The sequence below is a fragment of the Lycorma delicatula genome, chromosome 1, assembly GCF_047948215.1.
Source record: "Lycorma delicatula isolate Av1 chromosome 1, ASM4794821v1, whole genome shotgun sequence".
NCBI classification, from domain to species: domain Eukaryota; kingdom Metazoa; phylum Arthropoda; class Insecta; order Hemiptera; family Fulgoridae; genus Lycorma; species Lycorma delicatula.
The window spans coordinates 258,795,782-258,817,142 of record NC_134455.1 but is presented as its reverse complement, the minus strand read 5'-3'; the positions used below and the strand labels follow the sequence as shown (position 1 = coordinate 258,817,142).

Below are 21,361 nucleotides of genomic sequence, written 5' to 3'. Positions count from 1 at the left end.
AAAATCCTACATGATTGTGGCAAAATATGGAGCAACTTTGTCTATCTGGAAAATGTAATTCTCCAGTATTTGGGGTGCTGCATACCCTTCTAAAATATCCAGGAAGATATTTCCTGTTATTATTTTTTCAGCAAAAAAGTGGGGACCAATAAATCTATCTCAAAAGTATACCACACATTCATGTTTTCACTGTCACGCATATTGGTATGTATGTATGTGGAGATTCAGTACCCCACATACAAACATTATGCCGATGTACTCATCCAGAAACAGGAAAAGGTTGCTTCATCACTGAAAATGAATTTGTTTAAAAAAAATCATCATCCTGCTCTAACCTACCCAAAATTTCTACAGCAAAATCAAATCGTTTCACTTTGTCCTGAGGATAAACTTGTAACACTTTAATTTTGTATGCAGTGAAACATAACCATCTTTTTAGCACATTGTGAACAGCTGATTTAGGAATAACTAACAAGAAACTTCCACTCGGAATTCTTCGGGCTAAGGAAGAAACTTGTTTGCACAGCTTTAATCGTTTCATCAGACACTGATGGCCACCTGCACATAATTGCTTCTATAGGCTGCCTGTTTCTTTGAGTTGTTTGTCCCATTGCCAAATGTTATTTTCACGTGGGGGGGGTCTTCATTGTACACACTACGGTATTCATACCTAACACATGTAACTGACTCAAACATAGCAAGCCACAACACACATTGAAATTTACTCTGCACCGTAAACATAATGACTAACATCCACATGATCTTTGCAGGTACTGGAAACATAACACACATGCATTAGCTTTCGAAAACATAGATTTGGAGTGTTTCTCTTTCATTTAACGTACATTTTTTTTCCTGCATGTACAACAAAGTGTTGTCATCAGTGCTCGAACATGATATTTATAAAAAAAACAAGTATATAGTAAAAATTAACTTAAAATCTAAACAACACTAATATAAAAACACAGCATAGATGGACAATGACTATGACATATGTGAAAAGCAAAATAAAACCACAATGAAATATAAAATTAAAAATGTGACTTAAAAGAACAAAATTATCATCTGGCATACGCCAAATGACACAAATAAAAAAAAGGATATGAAAAATAATTTTTTCAGTTCAGATGTACAGTCTTACGAAATCATAAGACATTCAATATCATCAATATATTGATGCTTAGGATATTTCAGATGTTAGCCCCTACTTTGCGCAAACTTTGTCCAATGCCGCATAACAGACACAGTCCACAAGGATGTGGTGTATCATTATTTGACAATTGTAGTAAGCACAGACAGCTGGATTGGTCTGATTCATGAATGTCCATGAGTAAATTTAATGTGCCCTATTTGCAAACGGCAAATAATAACCTCCTCTCAGGACAGTTATTTCCACATGAGGAGCTCCATGGTGACACAGTGTTCTTAACTGGATGAAGTTTATTGTTGATGGTAGCATTCTATTCACTTTGCCACTCATCACAGCCCACTCTCTTAAGAAAACAGACAAGGTCATCAGAAACAATGCGGTTAGTGAAAGGAGGCTGTAAACAAGCCTCTTTTGCCGCATGATCAGTGCGCTCATTGCCTGAAATTCCAACATGGCTGGTGTTATGCTGTATCATCTCAGAATGATACGAGTGAATCTCACAGACAACAGGGTGTCTGGAGTACATGTCACTAACCGCCTGCAAAGCACTCATGAAATCTGAACAGACAAGTATGTGTCAGAATATTGGGCTAAGTATATTTAAGGCCTTGGTGGTTGGTATTTAATACCATACAGCTCCATAATGAAATCACTGGTGATGCTGGGAGGGCCAACCATGTATATTCTATTGCCAACCACAAAAGCACTACTAACAGAATTATTGTGACTAGAGCCACTTGTATAAACTATAGCATCTGGATTTATGCTCTTTACTATATTAAAAAAATTTCTCATAAGATAACCAGATTCGTGTCCTTTTTTGATATCTACCAAGAATAAAGCAATAATTCATGAGACATGGCCACCAAGGAGGGGGGGGGGGGTGTTTTAGAGATAAGAAAAGGTGATGAGCTCTGATGGCTAGCATAACAGCAGATCTTGGCCATTCCTCATATCGATTAATATGCTGGCTGGTTAGAGAACACTCTATCAAAGGTAGGATTATTTGATTGTGCTTTAATTAGAACTATATAGTAGTAGATCATTTGATTTCGTCTATTCCAAAGAAACGCCTCATCACTGCCCACTAGTAGACTTACTATACGGCTAGAGTGAACTCACCCAAAGCAAGACAGATATATGAATGATGGACAGCATCGAGCATCTTATTCATCTGTGAGCAGTAGCTTGTGCGGATGAATAAGCCACAGTCTAAGTAAGAACAGACCAGAGCTCGTTAACAGCACAACATGGATACTCGATCAGCTCCCCAACAAGTATTAGACAGAACTCTCAGCAAGTCTAGCACTTTTAAACATTTTACTTTAAGCTACTTTAGATATGTTAACCACGTTAATTGTTGGTCAAATCGCACTCCCAAAAATCTAACCCGCATGCATAGTTCAACTGGTTCACAAAGTAAAACCAATTGAGGGTCAATATGTTTTCTCAAACGTGAAAAGCATATGCATTTTGTTTTTTCCAGAGAAAACATGAATCCAGTTGTTTTACACCAAGATTCTAAACAGATTATTATGTTTGGAATGCATTTTTAAAAAAATGATTTGAATATAATTAAATACCTATATTTATATTCTTGTTATAAACCCTTCTTCTCTGACATGATTTTTAATTTTGTATAAGGTAAAACATATTTTGAAAAAGAAAGGTTTCAATATCACAATACTGTAATTATCATTAATTTAGGTGGGCTAGATAACCATGGCATAGATGGCCATGGGAGGACAAAGAAGTGAAAGCTCAAAGAACATTTTATAATTATTTGCTTATGGTACAACACATTTAAAAAATATATACATTTGAATAGCATTTTTCTTCAAGTTTAGTTAATTGAAGGGTAAGGAAACATTAGCCCTTTCGGGGGACAAGAAAGCTCTTCTCTTGGTATGATATTTAACTTCTTTTAACAGAAAAACACATTTTCAAAAAAATAAGTTTGAATATTGCAAAACTTCAATTTTTATTAATTTAGTGGCTGGGGAGGGACTGGAGGCCATGGCAGATAAAGAGATCTGAACCTCTCCTTCTTCTATATGGTATTTAAATTTTTTCTGAAGGTAGAATGCAGTTTGTAAAAGAAAATGTTGAATATCACAGCATTTCAATTTTTCTACTGAGTAAATCAGAGATATAAGGTGGTTAGGAGTTTTAAAATATTTTTAAACCATGTCGGTATGCTTCATGTAAAACCAGATCCCAAAGTTTGGTGTATACATGGTAAATGGCTTTTTTCACAATCAGACATTATTTCTACCAATGTGTTATTAATCCTATTCAATGAAGATGTAAGCAGGATGGTTAACTATTACTAAAGAGGATATAACATATGGGAAGGGGGTAAGCTTTATAACAATGTAGGAATTTCTCAGTAAGTTTAGTAGTTTCTTGCTATTACTCTGGACAACAAACATATGAATACACCCTACAACTTATAATATGAATAAAGAAGTAATCATTAAGAACAAAATTGTAGAAGTCTATGGAACATACAGCAGATGTAACAGTAGTGACACTACATAAAACAATCTCGTGTTAGAATATTAATTTTTACATCAGATGCCATTAGGAAATGTAATGTTACTATAAATGTATGTGAAAAACCCAATACTGGTGGAAATTACATCACTATATTACAAAACAAGCAAGAGCTTCTGTGTGTGAACTAGTTTTCCTTGGAACTCCTATTTTAAAGATCATAACAAACAGATTTTTGATGCAATGGAACTTGCGTGTTTCAATTGAATTAAAAAAAAATTCTGTTTGAATAATACTTATTTTAATAAGCATCTTTATCAAGTCATAAATTTAGCCACATTTTATATCATATTAATCTACAAATTTAATCATAAATTATGAATACAAATCACCTGCTGGATACAAATCTGGATCTGACATTAACTGTAATGTGCCAACAATATCAGTCTGATCTATAATCATTTAGAGTAAGTAAATGATAATGAAATAAATGTAATTAAGTACACTAACAGATTTTTAAATCTAAACTAAAGACAAAAAATTTATTACTTTTTTTCATAATTTATACTTCTAGTGCATCATAATAAGTTGACTTACTAAAAGATCCTGTAAAACTCCTTTCACTTTTTCTACAGTAGTAAGAATAAATGAAGTTAATAATTCAGAAGAAATTCCAGCATTTGTATTTTCTGATGATGAAAGTCGTGGTGTTGCCAATCCTTGTCTTACACTAGTAAGGCTATCTGCAAGATGTGCTTTTAATGTATGCAAATGAGAGCGACACTGTCTACGGCCTGCACGTATTACTATCTCTGTCCCAGTCCTATTCACAAAAACAAAAATTATGCTCACAATATATGACAGGTGCCATTAGCAGCCTTCTTATTTAAAAAAATTGTAAAAAAATCAAATAAAATGGATAAAAGCTCTTAGCACAAAAAACAGCAGATTTTATAAATTTAAAAAATATTATCTCATTAAACTTGTATGATAATTTACAAATAAACACATCGTGAGAAGAGATACAAAGTGTAAATGAAGTCCAATTTGAGAGCACTGAATAAAAGGTAGTTTAACCCTCAGATTAATTCTAGACAGAAGGCTGAAGAAACACAAAGCTACATTTATAAAAACTGTAAACATATAATAGAATGAAAGACAAAGAAAGGTAGGTGCAAAATGAAGTGAGACCAGGGCATAGTAGTCTACCCTATTGCTTTTTAAAAAGATTTAAAAGAGGTGGAAGAAAGATTTGAAAGAGTAATAAATTTAATGAGGATAAAGAGATTTATGAGTTTTTGATATTTTTTTGAAAAAAAAAATTAATTGGAAAAAATCCTAATGAATTGATCAAAGAACAATTTTTTTAGAAAATTAATAACAATGAAAGAAAGCTTATAAAATGTGACAAAAAGAGCTGTTGAGTTACACAGCACAGGATATCTCCATTTTTTTTATTTAAGCAGTAAAAGAAAAAGCATAATTAAAAAGCTAAGAAAAAGCATAATTTCAAAAGATTTAAGATTAGCTACCTAAGGAAAATATTAAAAATAGATGAGTACAAGGAAACATCTAGCCTCCAACATCAAGTATATATTTAGGATTTGAAAACATAACAATTTTTAGAAACATTTAAAAAAGAAAACTAAAAAAAAATTATTAATAAATAGAATATTACGCAAGATTTATTATTTTATTTATTAAATAAAGAAAGTGTAAAATTATACACTTATGCTGATGAAGTCCAAACTCCATACAATTTATAAACTTCAGTAATTTATAAATTAAAATTTACTTACATATAAAGCCTGAAGACATTTTAAATTATTTTAATCGGTAAAATACATTTTCAAGCAAATGCATCAGTCAGCTGTGAACTATTATAAAAATTAACTGATTAAATGTCTATCCCTTCAGGATATCATTATATTTAAAAAAAAGTGCTATCTCCTTTGCCTAGGTAACATGTACAATACACCTTAAACTGAAGCTTTAAATCATAGAAAGTATCTTATAAATTCCAAAAATTCTAGTTTAAAAGAAATAAGTGATGTTATAAAAATAATAAGTCAACATACTCAAAATAATTTTCAATACTGCAATGCATTCATTAATATTAAATAGTTTATATTGATGGGAAAAGAGTTGGTAGTGTTCGGTGAATTAAAAATGCAAAATTTTAAACAATAAATTTTATCCAAAAAATTAATTTTTCTTAGAATGTTATCTTTTATGGGTGCTAAGGTGAATGATTCCTTTTCCATAATTAAAGATAAAAATAAGCAAACTGACTTGTTCTTAAATATTGTAATTCTTGATGCCAAAAAGCACAATTGTAATTGAAGTAGAAAAAGAAACAGTCATAAACTTCCTGGAACTATCACCGATTGTAAAAAGCATATTTATAAATCTGTTGTCAACTTGAAAGCAACTCAAGTAGATCTCACACTATTATGTGATTATAACCATCCTATCAGCAACAGACTTGGATTCAGAAGAATGACTTATTTTCTAAATTATGAAATTAATTCATTATTATTATTCATGGATATGTTACTAATAGAATAACATATCCATGAAACAGAACTTCATTATGGAAATAAAAAATAAAAGTAATAACTGGGAAACAGGAGTGGCAGTATGGATAACTACATACAAGACATTGTTCAAAAGTAAGGGCAGATGAGTAAACTGATTGCTTTGTGCATGTGCAATAGCTTTAAGTGGTCTGTTACACATGTAACCGCCACATTGCTATCAATTCATTGCTGTTTGCCTTTGCAAGACAGTGCGTTAAAATGAGTATGGTAATAACAAATCCCACCAGTTGTAAAGTTCGATAAGTGAATATTTTTTTAAATACAAGAGGACATAATGCTGCTGAAATTCACTGTTAACTGTGCGAAATATATGGGCCTGTCACAACGAGTAAAGGAAAAATGAGGCAATGTCATGAGTTTAATTAAGGCCATTCAAATGTTCACGATGAACAGAGAAATGGCAGGCCTATTTTCCAGACTGATGAACTCGCTGAATGTGTTAATGCAAAAGTGAGAAAAAATCATAGCTTTACAATTAGCAATCTTTCTCCAGAATTTCCAGAAATTTCAAGGCAACATTGTTGAAAATGGTGACTGACACTCTAGGCTACTGTAAACTGTATGCACAATGGGTGCTGAAAATTTAGATAAGTACTTACAAAGATCACAGAAACTTCACAATATCAAAAGTGTTTGGAACAAAATGGTGATTATGTAGTAAAATAAAGTAAATATGTAAGTATTTGAAACCATTAATAAATTTTTCAATTTTTTCAACTGTTCTCATGTTGTTACCAACTGGCCCTCACTTTTGAAACACGCCTTGTACTATAACATTTATATATTATAAAATTATAAAGACTAGTAAATCATCTTATAGCTTGGGCTACAGATAGGAACCAAACATACTTAAATATGTTGGAATTTGGAAAAATTGATTTATGCTATTATACTTCACACTTTTTCAAATAAAATATATAAATTATATATAATATTCATTGATTCTAAGATAATTTATATACATTAACCAACTACCATCCTACAGACTCATAAATTCCTCATAAAATAAGTAAACATGCAAATTTTCATAGTCCCATCACTTTTTTGCTTAATTTTTATTAAAAAATTGAGGATATTTTAACTAGACTGTTTGCTTTTAGGTATGGCAGTGACTGCATACAGATTACAAGGAATTGGGTTAGATTTAACTGTACAAAGTAGACTCAAAAGGTTCCTGGAATTGCTTCATGCAGTTTAAGATAGCTATTGCAATAAGACAATTTTTGGTTTTTATGTTGGCAGCACTCATAATGTTACTACAATACAGCTGCATTATATGTTTCCTGTTTCATATCACAAGATGTCACAGTTAAAAATGTCAACAGTTGAACAGCTCACAAACATAAAATTTTGAGTTTTGCTTAAAAATCACTGTCTGAGACATTAATAGTGTTGAAGATGTCATTCATAATGTCAATTTTTTGATGTCAGAAACAGATCTGATCTTTTTAGATGATCAGAAATGTGTAGAAACTATCTGAAAATCAGTTTAGGGCCACAGGAATAAATGTATAGCAATTTTTAGGTGAATACATGGAGTATTAAAATGAAAAAAATCATGCTGAAAAGAAGAATAATAATAACAATACTCATAATAAAAATAATTACATGACAAAATCGGTATCAGAACTGAGAGTGTTAACAGCTGTTAATCGTCTATAGAATCTGTCCAAAGCACGAACCAGCATACCAGTATCACCAACATCCTGTTCTAATTCAACTCTCCACTGTACAAGTTCAAAATAACGATCCATATTATTCTTCACAAATGCAGCTAACTTACTGGCCATTTCATCATCACTGAAAAAAATAATAATCCAGTGTCTTAATTATCTATTTTGGTGGTTCATTCAATAATAATCACACTGATAATCAATAAAATAAACTAAACTAATATATAACAGAAACAATGATTTAAATATTTATTAATATATAAATCATAATGACCCATGGTATCCCACACTATTATATTTTTTTACCAAATTTAGAGAGCAAACCAGTGAAGAAATAAACAAATCTACAGACCAGAAATGTAGTCACAGAACCCTAACAAAAGGGTAAAAACAATCAATATATTACACTGAAGTAATGAGGTATGTCATTAAAGTGAATACATTATGTTGTGTATCCAAAAAATTGGGCAGAATTGAAGATGATACTCTGCATATCAATGAAACTGAATAAAGGGGGATGCATTTTTTTTCAATTATATCCATCTCAGATGATAAAAATCCTGATTAAAAATATCCTTTTCCTCACCCTATTTTCTTTTACGAATAAATGTTCTCTAATTACCATTATTTCTCATCTTTTTCTAATTTGCTTAGAACTCAACTTTTATTGGTATTAGTAAACTAAATTTTTTTCATTTTTTTTTTTTACTTTTGTTCCAAAAGCAATGAAATGTAACATGCAGATGGCAATGCCATTGAGATCTATCCTTAGCTGGGCAACAAAATGATAATGGATTATAATAAAATATTTTGAAAAACACACATATTAATCCATCAAAATATTTAACAAAGTGAGTCATTCCTAAACTTACTTGTAAGTTGATCTGTTCACAAACATTTCATTAAAAGACGTTGCAATGAAACAAAGATCACTTAAAAATCCATTATTCCCTAGGTCCACAAATTCAATAATATCCTGAAACAAATATCAGTAATTCAAATATGCCTCCATACCTGCAAGTACAAATAAAATATAAATATTTAGTAAATTTCAGTATTTTATTTACTACTCATATTATCAAAAAAGAACTTTCAACAAAGAAGGACAAAAATGATTAATTGTTATCCATTTTTAATAATAAAAGTGATGTAACATTTACTCATCTTCCTGTTATAACAGGATTTATTGACAAATATAAATTATAACACAAATTGAAATTGAATGCTTCAGTTATGAATCATTCCCACATCCATAAAACACGCAAATTTAGTGTAATTACTTTTCAGATTTAAGTTATGTCTAAATAAAAATTCATTTTTTCCTATAAATCACTGAATCAATAGAAATCATCAATAATTAACACCAAAAATATTAATAGACACATACAGGTGAGACCATTTCCCTTCTAAACACTGTAATCATACAAATACTTTCTTTGTCAAGATAATGATGATAATAAAGATTATAAACCCCCTTTAAGATATAAAATACTTAATAAGTCTTGATGTTTTGCAGTCACTAAAATAAAATGAGTAAATATCGCTATTGCTATTTTACACACAGAAAAAAATTTTTATGCAAATATCTTAATATTCATTTGTTGAAAGTACAGCGTTCAACTTAAAAAAAAAAAAACCATCACTTAATTTAGTCCATAAATAATCAATCACTTATATAATAATTTACAGATGGTGTTATAACTGATGTCCATCCATTTCTATGTACTTGTTAACATGTTTGAATATGTTTCTGGCTACTCTTGATAGTTCTACCATGTCCATTTCCTGGATGGAATTGGTAATGTTTGTCTTCAATTCCTGCAAGGTGTGTGGATTGCTCCTGTAAACAATTTCTTTAAATAACCCCAAAGAAAGAGGTTTGGACTAGTCAGATCAAGGGATCTTGTTGGCCACAATCCTTTAGAAATAATTCTTCCACCAAAAAATCAGCATCTCCATAGTAGAGCAAGCTATATGGCAAGTGGCAACATTCTGTTGCAACTAGCAGTCACGCTCAATTCTCTTGCAGTAAGGCTACAAACTGTTGGATATTTTCTTGGTAACAGCAGCAACCACAGTTTTTCAAAAATATGAGCCCTATTATTTTGTCACTTTGAAACCGCACACCTGTTTTTTGTGGTTGTACAGGAGATTCAAAGAAAATGTGTGTGTTTTCAGTACCCCAGATCCAGTAGTTCTGAATATTAACATACCCAGCAAGGTTAAACCATAGCTTCGTCTGTGAAAAACTCTTCATATAAAATGTCAATGTTGCTTCTAATGAAGTTCTTGAACCATTGACAGTAGTGAACCCTTTTAGCATAATCAGCAGTTAGCTCATGGAAAACCTGCATTTGATACATATAACAATTCAGCATCCTCCTCCCTGCAGTGTGGGCTAAACCTAGTGAAATGTTGTTTTCCTGATTTTGTCTCCACAAAGATTTATGATCTTCTAGCTGCCACTTTAATGTCCTGTATGACCTGTGTCATTAAAACTGACACTTTTCACTGATTTCTCCCTAAACTTTCACCAACACAACCTGGAATTTCATCTTTAAATAAGCTTCCATCACAAATACAGTTTCTTCAACAGTTAATCACATTTTAACAAATAACACACGATTACTCAACTTTCTTCAAAAGCCAATCCTTGACACAGACTAGTAATACTCAAATGTGCAGGCAATAAATAAACAGTCTTACCCACTCCAGCTCCAGTTACACCAATATTTTACCAATCTCACACCTATGCATTTCAACAAAAATATATATTTAGTATAAGCTATTGAGTGATGGGGCCTCTTTTAAGTTTAATAACCTGCAGTAGGTCAACTGAGTAAAGCTGTTACAAAACTGGGAATAAAGAATGTAATAGTACATGATACTTACAGATTTACCCCAAAGCTAATTGATATAAATCCATAAAGTAGATTTATATCAATTGGCTTAGTTGTAAATCTGCCCCACAATAAAATGATCTAAATGTCAAATCTACAATGTTATACTGCTTACAATAAATTAGTGCTGTTGGGAACAAAACTTTTATTTAAGCTATTAGGAAGTTGCTTTTAACCTTATTATTTTTTATCAGTAATTCAGAGATTCAACAAAAATCAAGTAAAAATAAATAGGTAAGAATAGAATAAGTTACTAAGAATTCTTTTTAAGTATATTAAGTATTGATTTATACTGAAAATTTTACTAAAAAATAAATAAACATTACTGCTTGGGAAAATACCAATAACTATTGTATAACACAACATCTTTAAAAATAAATGAGAGTATTTTAATTACAAGTCACAACATCCAATGTAGCACACAAACATCATTTTAAAATTAAAATTTATGTAAAATTTTTACATAGCATTACATTTTAAAAGATATATGTAATTCTGTAACTAACTACAACACAAACCCCACTTATGTTACCTTATAAAATTAGTCTGTGGAGGCAGGAGACCACAGAAGATAGATTTAATTTTATTTAATAATAAAAACAATTATAAAAATTAAAAAACAGAACTGCCAAAATATTTTTAAAAAATAGAAGTAATTAATTAACTTAAAAGAGGGTAATAAATCTAATAAAACAAAAAAAAAAGAAGAAAACAAGGTATGGAAATAAAGAACTAAACATCACTATGCTGTATTTAATTAAATAAAATTAATGGGTGACCAATCAACTTTAAGACAGTATTAATTAGTTTAAATATATTTTTCATGCTGTAGAAATAGCAAGCATTTAAGGCTGTTTAGTTCTCACCAGGTCTTACATCTATAAGAAAATTCTGTCCTTCAAGAAAACTTTTTAAATGCAGTTGGGGGACGACACTCTTCATTATAGGATAATTACTATTCAGAGTTGTTTAATATAGAACATTACTATTCAGAACCGCCCCCCTCCCATGGAGATCATACAGCAATTTTCTGGGATACTAACAACTAACAGCTAAACTTTTTGATTGTCTCACGCAACTCAGTGCTATGAAAGCCTGCCCCCTGGGTAAAGGTGTGATTGCTCAGATCTATGAGCACTCTGTCTTATAGTTTACGCACCATCATAGCCCAGCACAATATTAGTAGCAACATATGCCATTCTTCTTTGCCCTGTTCCCCTAAAGCATCAAATTTAACAATAGTGAGCTTAATCCTCAATCTGATGTCACAGCATTACCTCTAATCATACTCTCATCAAACTCTACACAGACTGTTTGTGAGACCTCATTGGGCTCAAGCAGACCGCTCAATTTTTCTGAGTATATCAGTTAATTTTTGCTCTGGATTGGTTCAATCGTGATTTTGTATTACACTAGCAAATATCCCTTTGAATTTTGAAAATCAGAAGACCGGTTGCAAAGATATAACAAATTTCTGAATAACTGTGATCTGTTAGATTGAGAATGGACTTTTTTTCTTTTCTTTTTTTTTAACGATGAGTTGGAGAAATACATTTTACGTACCCCCACAAGTAGGGGAGTGTCGGACTCGCATGGGTTCGACGACTTGTTTGGAGCCTATGTATGTCTGCACCCTACTGACTAAAACTCCTCTCTCACCTCTGGCTACCCATCCTTCCTGGGATTTCTTAAAGAAGCATTACTTTAGGAAGGGAGTAATACGCCCTCTCAGTCATGCACATTTACTATTCTAAATAAGTACATAATGAGAAAGATAAATACATACAAATCAATCAATAAAATATCTTAATCTAACACAAAATGCAAAGAGACAATGAAACCTCGTACTCAACAAACAATGAGGAGTGACAGAACACATGGAGAAAACAAGACACAAAATGGTATGTCAGGGTTAATCCATACTCATCACAGTCATTTAGAAGAAATAAAGTAAATAAACAGCACACAGTAATGTGACAAATATCATACATAAGGATTAGTACTATAGATTAAACTTAATACTACGAACGTAAGTAGTGCACCCTCCCACACATTCCAGCATCAATGGAATAAGTAAGAAGCAGTTTAAACATTAATACTAAATCAGATGAAAACAAAACAAAACATACACTTACACCTAAGGGATACAAGATGGAAAGCACAGTCTCAGGACACAAGTAGAGAAATATAAGTAAAATGCAGGAAGACTTGGTTTCAGGAGAAAACACTGGGAATGTAATGAGACAGTCACCGTGTCACAGCATGCTTACTCACACACCTTATGCACTAATGCCCTAACAAACACAATTCGAGTGCACTCCACACAAAAACTGTTGGCATCTCTCACACAGACTATCAGTCCACACAACAAAAAACTTACCACTACATTCCTTTCATACAGTCAGAGGCTTACCACCGAGTCCACTATCAGGAACAGGGACAGAGTGTCCACAGCCTCATCGCACCTAGGCAACCCTCTCATGGTTGGGGGGCTCCCCCTCCCTAGACACTCAGCTGTAAACCTGTCCTTCTCTGTCCCCTCCAGCATCTTACTCTCATGCAGGACTCTTCCGAGGCACACAGTTCCTCCATTATCTTTTTGATGAATCTTTGAATTATTTTCAAACCACTATGAGACCTTAACATACTCTATGAGACCTCAAGAGCACACAGCATTTCCTATAAGGCATTTGCAAACCTCGCATATTGATAAAATATGTGGTAGGCTGTTTCCGCCTCTTCGTCGCATTCAGGGCAGGTGTCATTATTGTCCAAGTTAAACCTGTATGCCTGGAAAATAGCCTGTGCCATAGCCTGCCAAGAATTGTGCGAGATCACAGCCCAGCATGCCATGTGGCCTCCGACATCAGCCCTTCATGTCTCCGACAATCTGATGGGTCCATCAGCCCTTCATAGACTGATCCCATCGCTCTTGCCAGGTTTCAGGAGCTAAGTTATCTGTTGTTAACCTATTTTTTGTCACTGGTGGTCAGGGGTCTCTGTTTGCAGAGCCTCTTCCATAGGATGATCACCAGGTCGATCAAAAGTGCTCCTGCCAGGACTTCTGCCTTCTCGCTGAAGATGATCCTGTACGCAGATGTTTACACAGCACTTCCTATGTAAGGATTCTACTTTGGCCCTGTATAACCTGCATCTGGTGACACCACCCCACAGCTTTGCTCCATACAGCAGGGTGGAGTATACCACTTCTACTAGCATTTTCCTCTGTCAACAAGATGGACCACCCAGGTTTGGCAGAAAGCCGAAGATCAGGTTCATTACCTGTTCTGATTACTCGGAGGCTTCTAGAACATGGGTTCCAAACCAGAGTCTGGTATCTATCCATATTCTGAGGTACTTTATTGCCCTTTTGGATGTAATCTTCTTTCCCTCAAGGGTCAACCTTTGCTTAGCTGTAGATATGACAGCAGCCTCCTGGTGCCAAGACGAGCCCCACTCCAGCCATCCTGTCTTTTATCATATGCACTTGTTAATCTCTGTTGAAGCATGCGCTCCAGGACCTTGGCTGGCATGTCTATCATCGCCAAGGGCCTATATGATTATGGTAATGTGGGGTCCTTCCCCGGTTTGGGTACCAATACCAGTCATTGGCGCCTCTACCTTTGAGGAAAAATGCCCTCTGTAAGACATTTGTTGTATACATCTAGAAATGCTTCTGGTTTGGCCCTGGCTGCTACCTTGATTACTTGATTTGGCAGTAAATCTAAACCAGGCATCTTACGACCGATTCATATTCATATTCACTAATTTACATTTATTGTTTCTGATTATTACAAATAATCAGTGGTCTACCAAAATTTTGTTTCAGGATGAAATTTTATTAATAACTTATCTGTTGACAAGAATACATGAAACATGGTAAATATAATTTTAGTTAATTAAAGTGTATTTTCAACTTTCAACAGTCAATGAAATTTTAAAAATTGAAAGTTTGAAAATTCAGCCACAGAAAAATAAAATGGTCAAAGATATAAAAACAATTTTTTTATGGTGATTAGTTCAGTTACACATTAATGTATAACATGTTATTCCTGTTATAGTAGCTTTTTTTCCTAAGATGTTCAGGTTATAAATACAAATTTTTTTTAAAAATTATACGTAATATGTTATGACATCCTGTAATCATTCAGTATGAAATTCCATGAATAGAGCATTCCATGATGTCATATAGTGCTGAAAAAGTTAATGTGTAATAATAGTACTGCTCGCTTGAATGATTTCCCTCAAATAATTCTACTATTGCATTTATGCTATGTGAAATGTTTCTTTAATTCTTTTTCTACATTCGATGCTATTTTAGTTTTATTGTTTGAATTTTCAATTTCTGTATTAAAATATATATATAAATTTACATTGTCTAGTACATTTAAATAAAATTTGTTATAATTTTGTGATAATTTCTGAAAACAAAATTTTGCTACAATTTTTTAAACAGGATTAATAGAAAATTATTAAATTTATGTGATTCTCCTAAACTGGCTAAAGAAACATATATTCCCTCTATAACTCTTTGACATTTTCATTTTTGTTAGTAATTTTGAAAAACTAGTATCTAAGTAATTTTTAAAAATGATTGGAGTGTTCCATATAAGTAAACAAAAAATAAATATAATCATTATTTTCCTGTAGTTTGTACACAGAATTTCAATTTCCACAAGGAAATAAAGGAGTAGAGAGATAGTACCTCCCATGCACATTCATATTTTTCTACACATACAGTTTTTTTTTTATTATTAGTAAAAGATAGTTTCAAACTTATTGCAAATTATACATACTGAGTAATATAATCAAATAGGCCATTATCCAAATTAAAATATTAACAAATAAAAAGAGAATTTCATTTTTGGCTTATGATAACAAAGGAGTATTATTATTCTGTGGGCACATTCATATCTTCCATTCATCAATCCATCTTTCACGGAGAGAAAGTAATAATTTAATGGAAAATAAGAAAAAATAGGCAAATGATAATCTCTGAAGTAAATGGATAACAATACCATAATATGAAAGCTGAATCATAATCAAATTTTGGCACTCATGAACTGAGATTGCCAGAAACTCACAATTTCTGTCTAATTAATTTGTACAAAACAGAACATTAATTATCATTAACAACAATAATTCACTAAAAATATTATGAGTTTAAACAAAAATTTTGATAGTTTTTGTCATTTAAAGCTGCTGGAAGAATAAACCAGATGTTATCGTTATATGTGAGATATGGCTAAGATCAGTTGATGAGACTTCTTTATGTAAATTAGTTATACGCCTTTTTGTGGTGCAGTGACTTTTCTAAAGCTACTGGGGTTATTGTGTTTGTATCTGTTATGGAGGGTTTTACCTGTATGAGAGTAGATTATGAGTTACTGGATGCAAACGTTATTTTGAAATGTCAATAGTTTAGTTATACTTTTTATACTCTCAGTGTTTATGGCTGAATAAGCAAAATAAGACTTTGATTTTGAAAAGCCTTGAAGCCCATCTTCCTACAATTCCTACATATAGTATTGTTATAATATAAGATATTAACATAAATACCTGTATTAATGAAAGAATAGATAGTAATAGTGAACAATATTTAGTAATAGTATGAATGGGTACCATTCCTTTGTTAATGGTGATACTAGACTTATTGAGAATGACAAGCCATCCTGTATTGATCACATTTTTTTAAAACAATTTTATAAAAACATACTGTTTCTAGTGCTGTCTGACACATTTTAATGATCATAAGGCTGTTGTCATAGCTATTTCTCAGGACAAAATCCAAAATAATTTGATAAAGGATTTTATAGAAGTTCTAGATTATGATAAATTAAGATCATATCTATATGAACATGAATGGAGTGAAATTCTTGATAATAATGATGATGCTTTTCAGTTTAATAACTTTTTAGACGTTAAACTAGGGTAAATTAATCAATCAAAATTTGTTATTTATTTTAAAACAGGGGTTAAAAAATTCAAAAAGCTTAAGCCATGTTTAACAGTTGAGCTGTGCATTGCCATGTCTCAAAGAGACAGATTGTATAGGAAATGGCACAAAAATTCTCCTAACCACAAAATTAGGATTGAATGAATTAAATTTACAAAAAAAGATAAAATGTGTCAATTAAGGCAGCTAAAAAAAAAAATTTAAATATGAGGGAATTACCTACCAGGCATCAATGGAGAATTATAAACCAGTAAATTCTTATGTCTACTATTAAAAATAAAATATGTGTAAATGGAAATAAAGGTGAAAGTGCTAATATTTTTAATGAATTCTTTGTTGGAGTATCTAATGTAGCTATCAGTAGCGCTGGTACTGCAAATGATAAATTGATGTAGCATTATCATGATAAGTTTAATTCTCCCACTTCACTTAAATCCGTATTTTTTAAATTCTATTAGTTATTATGAGCTGGGTATACATGTAACATCTAACAGCAGGTAAATGTCCGTGTATTGATAATATCTCTTCTGCTCTGGTTATGGAAATTTATGTTTTGGTGATCCCTATATTATCTGCTATATTTAATAATAGTCTTGCTATAGATAAATTTCCTTTTGCCTTGAAATTGGCAAAAGCTCCAGTTCATAAATCAGGCTTTTAGATGTTGGCAACTAACTATCTGCCCATTTCATTACTTTCAGTTTTTTCAAACTAGAAAAAAAAATTAAAAAAGGTTGGTTAGTCTTTTTTTTTAGTCATGTCAATTTGGGTTTCAGGAGGGTCTGAGTACTGAATATGTATCGCATGAGTTAATAATAGCTTTTATTCTGTACTTAAATCAGCAGATGAGCAAAAGGTTTCTGGTTTATTTCTTGATATTCATAAAGCATTCAATACAGTTAATCATTTGTTCTCATTAGATGAAATGTATAGTGCTGGAATTAGAAGTTTTTAAATTGGTTTTTATCTTATCTGGAGAGCAGAAGTCAAAGCGTAATTTTGGGTTATTCCTTCATGTGAATTGTGGAGTCCCTCAACTCAGTTTTTGGACCTACTCTATTTCTAGTTTTTATTAATGACTTGTTTTTACATAAATTTAATGGTAAAGCTACACCTTTTGCAAGCTGTAGTATAATCATCTAATAATTTTGATAGGTTGCAGACTATACTGCAGACTAATCTGGACAATTTAGAGCTATGGTTTTATATCAATAAATTAACTCTTAATACTTTAAAAACCAAATATCTACTTATTACTTTATTGTCTGCTTCCAACTTATTACCTCCATTAGTACTGAGTTACCTCCATTAAGTTGATTGTGCTCATATTCAATTACAATGCAATTGCCTGCCTGGTGTAAGAAATCACTGTAATCTAAATCAATTTAAATTTAACTTAATGGAGTGGATTTTCTCCTTGACTACTGATGAAATGAAGCATTGTATATTCAATGGTTATTTAGTCTAAATGAAGCAGTTGTCAATTTCAAATTTAAACAGGATCTAATATACTTATTACTCGTACCTGGTCGACATCAATATTGTGATGTATTTTGTGTGTGTGTGTGTGTATGCATGCGCGCATATGTATATGTGTATTGGGAAATACTGTACTGACTAGTACTCCTACCTATGGTCAAGCTTTTGCTTTGTAGGTAAATTTTCATATGCAACTACAGTATTATCTTTATCAATAACAAGGTGCTAAATTTATTGACATAGTAAATTAATTAAATATTGTTGTGTGCTTTATATGTATATAAAGTATTTTATATTTTATATAATACATTGTATTGTATCACTTCCGTATTTTTGAGTATGTAGAAGGTATTTATGTTGCAAATGAAAATAAATAAAATAATAATACCTGTCCAGGAGATATCTTTAATGTTTCTAAATGTGAAGAGAGTCGTGATTCTGAATGATTAAGAAACTCTGTGCAAAGAAGTTCAGCTGGCTCTGATAACTGTAATAATAAGTCTATACTTTCTGCTACTTCCTTTGCAGTGGCCTATGTAAAAGACAAACATCATTAAACTAGATGGTTAATACACATTGAATTGAAATTACTAGACTCTAAACACTGTGCTAATCACTGGTTAATAAGAGTTGTTTAAAAAATACTACTAAAAATATTGCAATAAATATTTCTAACAAATTATGCTAAAATTAGGTCAACACTTTCAAACAAATGTCAAGATTTATTTAACCAACATAAACACCATATTTTACCTGATAAGAGATCTCAAATCTTTTTCAATTCCCTTTCATTTATTATCCTTTGCAATTCCCATGCTATTTCTTAAAAATGTATTCTCCAAATTTCCAAACTGCTTATATTTCTTATCTTTATTTTACACGTATCTAATGTACATGTAAGTTTTAGGACATTTTATGTCAAATACCTTTCCTTTTTCTCTTGGTGCATCACACACTTATTCCACATGAATTTGATGTGGAATAAGTGATCATCACACATTTCAAGAATATTTCACTTATCTCGCATCTCTCTTTTTTCCCTATGCTCACTCTTAAATACTTTAAGATAATACAGAATTTTCACTTTAGTTTTACTTCCACAATCACACCACAGTTAGTTCTATCTCTCTGTCTGGTTGTGATGTTAAGATGTGTATTAAAGATAAGGACTATAAACAATAGTTAAAATTTCTGTGCATATGCATTCACTATTGCATGTGACAGAAACTTCACTAGCTAGCTATCAGTCATCTTTTAAGCAGTCTGTTATTTGCTTTAGACAATAACAAAGTTTGATAGACTCTTTACAGCTGTTATAACAATTCTTGGGCACATTAAATCCATATTATGATTCATTTTACACACTGCCTATGAAAATAAGATGAGACTGAACAATAAAGTATTGATGAAATGATCCTAAAAAAGCAGATAACTCTGTAAATTTCTATAATACAAATCCCCTCCCCCCCAAAATAAAAGACCAGTTATTCTTGAAACATAAATTAATTGCAGTAATGACAATGTTATTATTGTTCTCCAAGAACACTACCTAACTTAACCAAAACCATCAAATATTCATTAAAGACGGTAAAGAAGCAATGTTGCTTCTTTTTGATAAAAAACTAAATGATAATCAAAAATTTAACAGCAGATTAAGAGAAGATTTCAATTCTAGTAAAAAAACTTTTCAATCAATTACAAAAATAAATTTAATTTAAAAAATAAACCAAGAAAATGTAGATTTAAATTATGTAAAAAATAAACTGCTTATTCATTCATTTTTATAGTCACGTATGCCCTCCAAGATATTTATTATAGCCTGGTTTATAGAACGTATACTTCTAATGTTACATAGGCAAACAAAAACAATACGTGATTCAGACAGTGGCAGACTTCACTTCTGATTTTGCCACTACTGCATTCAGTTGAGTTATATGTATAATCATATGTCTCAGTTTCACATTAGTGTTTTCATATGTTTTTTTAATAATTTTTATCACAGTAAATCTCTGTAAATCATCAGAAAAAAAACAAAATCAAAACATTAAATTCTGAAATATGATTAAAAATTATTGATGATAATGACTGTAGACTATCCCCAAAGAAAAATTATTGGAATAAAATGATTGTGGTAAAAGACAAATCCAAAAAAATTTAAAAGAAAAAAAAATTTAAAAATCCTAATAAAAATACAAAAAAAAAGACTTTTCAACCTACAAAGAAGCTTGATTTGAAGTGTCTGCACAAAAATGATATATCAGCAGTAAACTTCTACAAGAAAAAGCAATAAGTTATGCACATCTTCAAATAGACATTTACTAGAAGCAGTTGGTTGGAAAAATTCTGGTGCCGAAACAATAGTGTTTTAAAAGATTTGTGTGGTGAAAGTGAATCCATTGGTGAAAACACAGTAGCATAGTGCTTGTAACAGCTGCTATCGTTAATAATGGACTACGATCTCAAGGACATTTACAATGGTAATGAAATAGGATTTTTTTATTGAGCTTTACTGACTAAGTTATTGATGTTTAAGGTAGTAATGTGTATGGTACTAAAAAAGTAAAACAAAGAATAGTAATGATTTTGTTGCTAAAGAAGAAACCCACCACTAATAATAAACAATTTGCTGGAGCAAGATGTTTAAAAAATGTCAATATGTTCAAACTGAAAGTAGAATGGTACGCAAATTGAAAAGCTTGGATGTCAGGCTCAATATTCAGCAATTGGACTGAAAAATTCAATGAGAATACATGACAGAAGAGGCCTGCTAATTTTGGACAATGTCTCACTTCAGCTGAAATTGTCATTAATTAACATTGATTTATTTAATTTTTTTTTCCGATGGGTCAGAGGAACCCCCATTTATGGGCAACGTGTCAAGCTCGCTAACAGGTTGCACTGCCTCTCACAAATGCCAGTTATGTTCCACTTCTATAGCAGCGCCAAACGGGAATGCCAACTGTACCGAATTGATGACATGCATGTTCATCCTGCGTTTGGATGTACGCGGTCCTGCCACCACTCCCATGATCATGCTAAAGCTTAGCACTGTTTTTCAGGCTTTTTGGCAAACCTCCTGCACATGTTATGTAAAATGCTCCTATGAT

General features: G+C 31.7%; 1 protein-coding gene across 2 annotated transcripts in view; it reads right to left on the bottom strand.

Moving 5' to 3' along the window:
- The window catches only part of Vps51 (vacuolar protein sorting 51), an 86,102-nt gene that overhangs the window by 27,661 nt on the left and 37,080 nt on the right, over positions 1 to 21,361 (bottom strand). For both annotated transcript variants that reach the window (XM_075376232.1, XM_075376241.1), the window contains 4 exons: positions 18,643 to 18,786; positions 8,792 to 8,895; positions 7,855 to 8,046; positions 4,244 to 4,469 (listed from right to left, as the gene is read on the bottom strand). In XM_075376232.1, the coding sequence (XP_075232347.1) occupies positions 4,244 to 4,469; positions 7,855 to 8,046; positions 8,792 to 8,895; positions 18,643 to 18,786 (666 nt within the window). The remainder of the gene's footprint in view (positions 1 to 4,243; positions 4,470 to 7,854; positions 8,047 to 8,791; positions 8,896 to 18,642; positions 18,787 to 21,361) is intronic.